Below are 3,557 nucleotides of genomic sequence, written 5' to 3'. Positions count from 1 at the left end.
TAAGCTGTTAAAACATACAATGAAGTGTGAAACATAATACTAAAATGAAATTAATTGAAATACCATTCATTTATCTTTTAGTAGTTCATATTCAATAAATATCATTAATAAAATGTATTTTGTTTCAAATAGAAGATTCAATGAGATATTGTATTGTAAATATAAAGGCAAATAAGACCAATTTCAACCCTGGGCTGTTCATGAAAATTCTCATGACCAATATGACAAACATTAATCAGAATGTGCTTTGTGATTATAATGAGTGTATAAATATGAATCATGATTCACCAGAGAAGATCAAGTTGCATTGCCTCCAAATTGTTCAATCACTCCCCATTTGTTGATTCAAGAAATTTTGCACTTCCCCCTCCAGCCGCAGCAGCTGCAGCCGGACCTTGAGCAAGCCCAGCCTCAGCTACAAGCCCAGTGGCGCCCTTAGGCGACCACCAGATCAACTCTTCCCTTGGCCTCGCCATGGCGACCTACGTACAACCCTGCATACGGCCAATGTGTACACCTCCATCATATGCTGGCCTTGGCAGAGCTGACAGAGATAATTTCAACAAAGGATTTGGCTATGGATTGGTGAAACTGGATGTGAAAACAAAGTCATGCAGTGGTGTGGAATTCTTAATATCTGGTTCATCTAATACTGACACTGGTAAGGTTACCAGGACTTTGGAGACCAAATATAAATGGTGTGAATATGGTCTGACTTTCACAAAAAAATGGAACACTGATAATACTTTGGGAACAGAAATCGCCATTGAAGACCAGATTTGTCAAGGTTGAAACTGACATTTGACACTACCTTCTCACCAAATACTCAAAAGAAAAGCGGTAAAACCAAGTCCTCTTACAAGAGGGAATGTATATTTCCTTACGAATGGTGCAATGTCATTCTTTCTAATAGAGGCATAAAATTCCATTGTGTATATGTACCACATTTTCCTGATCCATTCATCTACTGAGGGGCATCTGGGTTGGTTCCATATTCTAGCTATGACAAATTGTGCTGAGATGAACATTGTTGTGCTGGTGGCTTTAGTGTGTTCTTGTTTGTGGTCTTTTGGGTAGATGCCCAAAAGTGGAGACGCTGGGTCATAGAGGAGCTCTATGTTTAGCCTTTGAGGAATCTCCTTACCACTTTCCAGAGTGGCTGAACCAGTTTACATTCCCACCAACAATGAACTAGGGTTCCCTTTGGACCACATCCCCTCCAAAATTTGTTATTGTTAGTTTTCTTGAAAATAGTCATTCTTACTGGGGTGAGGTGGAATCTCAATGTTGTTTTGATTTGCATTTCTTTTATGGCCAGTGATGTAGAGCACTTTTTCATATGTCTTTTGGCCATTCTCATTTCCTCATCAGAGAACTCTCTTTGTAAGTCTTTAGCCCACTTGTTGAGGGGGCTATTGGTTCTTTGAGGTTTTGTTTTGGAGGAATGTATTTTTTTTAGTTCTGCATAAATTTTAGATATGAAGCCTTTGTCCATTGTATGGCCAGAAAAGATCTTTTCCCAATCTGTGGGCTTTCTGTTTATCTTGTGAGCTATGTCCTTTGCCCTGCAGAAGCTCTGCAGTTTCATGCAGTCCCATTTGTCCATCCTTTCTTTGATTTGTAGCATTTCTGGGTCTTTGTTAAGGAAGTTTCGTCCTGTGCCAAGGAGCCCAAGTGTTTCTCCTACTCCTTCCTTTAGTGTTTTCAGAGTATCTGTTTTGATTTCAAGGTCTTTTGGAATTGGTTTTGGTGCAGGGTGATATATAAGGATCTAGTTTTAGTTTGTTACATGTGTTGAACCAGTTTTGCCAGCACCATTTGTTAAAGAGGCTATCTTTCTTGAAATGGAAGGACTTGGGAAAAAATTATACGAAGTGAAGTGAGCCAGACCCAAAGAAACATGGACTCTATGGTCTCCCTCAGAGGGAATAATTAGCACAGGTTTAGGCAAGTCACAGCAGAGGATCACAAGAGCCCAATAGCTATACCCTTATGAACACATAAGATGATGCTAAGTGAAATGAACTCCATGTTATGGAAATGATTGTTATATCACTGTTCTAAATACTTTCAACATGCCATGTGAAACTGTGGCTTTTTTTGTTGTTGATCCTCTTGTATCCCCTTCCTGTGGTTGTACCTGCACTTCACTGTATCTTATCTGAGTACATTGGAAACTGTATATACTGGTATTAGAACTAGGAAAGTGAAAGGGAATATCAAAATCGAGAGACACAGGGTAAAAAAAGACAAACGACTATGAAAGTAATACTTGTAAAACTGTTTGGTGGGCTGGGGATATAGCCTAGTGGCAAGAGTGCCTGCCTCGGATACACGAGGCCCTAGGTTCGATTCCCCAGCACCACATATACAGAAAACGGCCAGAAGCGGCCCTGTGGCTCAAGTGGCAGAGTGCTAGCCTTGAGCGGGAAGAAGCCAGGGACAGTGCTCAGGCTCTGAGTCCAAGGCCCACGACTGGCCAAAAAAAAAAAAAACTGTTTGGTGTAAAACAACTGAACTACTCATGGCAGGAGAGGGAAAGGGGGGAGGGGGGAATGAGGGAGGAGGTAGCAAACAGTACAAGATATGTATCCAATGCCTAAAGTATGAAAATGTAACCTCTCTGTACATCAGTTTGACAATGAAAATATTTTTTAAAAAGAGGGAATGTATAAATCTTGGTTGTGATGTTGACTTTGATTTTGCTGGACCTGCAGTCCCTGGTTCAGCTTTCTTTGGTTATGAAGGCTGGCTTGCTGGGTACCAGATGACCTTTGACAGCACCAAATCAAAGCTGACAAGGAATAATTATGCAGTGGGCTACAGGACTGGAGACTTCCAGCTACACACAGAATTTGGAGGATCAATTTATCAGAAAGTATGTGAATATCTTGATACTTCAGTAAACCTTGCTTGGATATCAGGTACCAACTGCACTAGTTTTGGCATTGCAGCTAAATATCAGTTGGATCCCACTGCTTCCATTTCTGCAAAGGTTAACAACTCTAGTTTAATTGGAGTGGGCTATACTCAGACTCTGAGGCCTTGTGTGAAGCTTACATTGTCTGCTCTGGTAGATGGGAAGAGCATTAATGCTGGAAGCCATAAACTTGGGCTTGCCCTGGACCTGGAGGTGTAATCCAGCAGAAAGAAACCTCTGGAAATGAATATCAGAAGATTTGGCCTTAATATATTTCCATTGTGAATAGCAGGCTTTTTTCTTCCCCAAGAAGGTGATCAAGACAAAGGATAATCTAAACAAGAGCTATATTTTAAATATTACACAGTTTCTTGTTTTCTGGTTTCTAGTTCAGTTGGTTATCTAGCGACCAATGCTGCAATCATGCAGTCATCTATACATTATTTAAATGTATTTAACAGTTTTAAATGCGCTACCCACCAATAATGAAATAGACCTTTATGAAAACTGAAAAATAAAGAAATGTTGCTCTGTTTGTCACATTTCATTTACAGAGTGCTTTCCTATGTAGTTACCAACAAATTTATTGATTTGTCAGAGTATTAAGCTAGAACTGTCTGTTGTTGATTGTGTGCTC

General features: G+C 40.0%; 1 protein-coding gene across 1 annotated transcript; it reads left to right on the top strand.

Moving 5' to 3' along the window:
* The first annotated feature begins 474 nt into the window (after positions 1 to 474).
* On the top strand, positions 475 to 3,139 carry LOC125342990 (voltage-dependent anion-selective channel protein 2-like). Its single transcript, XM_048335327.1, is given in 3 exon segments — positions 475 to 787; positions 790 to 889; positions 2,665 to 3,139. Coding segments are annotated over 3 exon segments (888 nt in total).
* The last annotated feature ends 418 nt before the right edge of the window (positions 3,140 to 3,557 follow it).

The sequence above is a fragment of the Perognathus longimembris genome, chromosome 28 (assembly GCF_023159225.1).
Source record: "Perognathus longimembris pacificus isolate PPM17 chromosome 28, ASM2315922v1, whole genome shotgun sequence".
NCBI classification, from domain to species: domain Eukaryota; kingdom Metazoa; phylum Chordata; class Mammalia; order Rodentia; family Heteromyidae; genus Perognathus; species Perognathus longimembris.
Note: the sequence above shows the minus strand (reverse complement) of the source record. Positions and strands in the feature narration are given on the sequence as shown.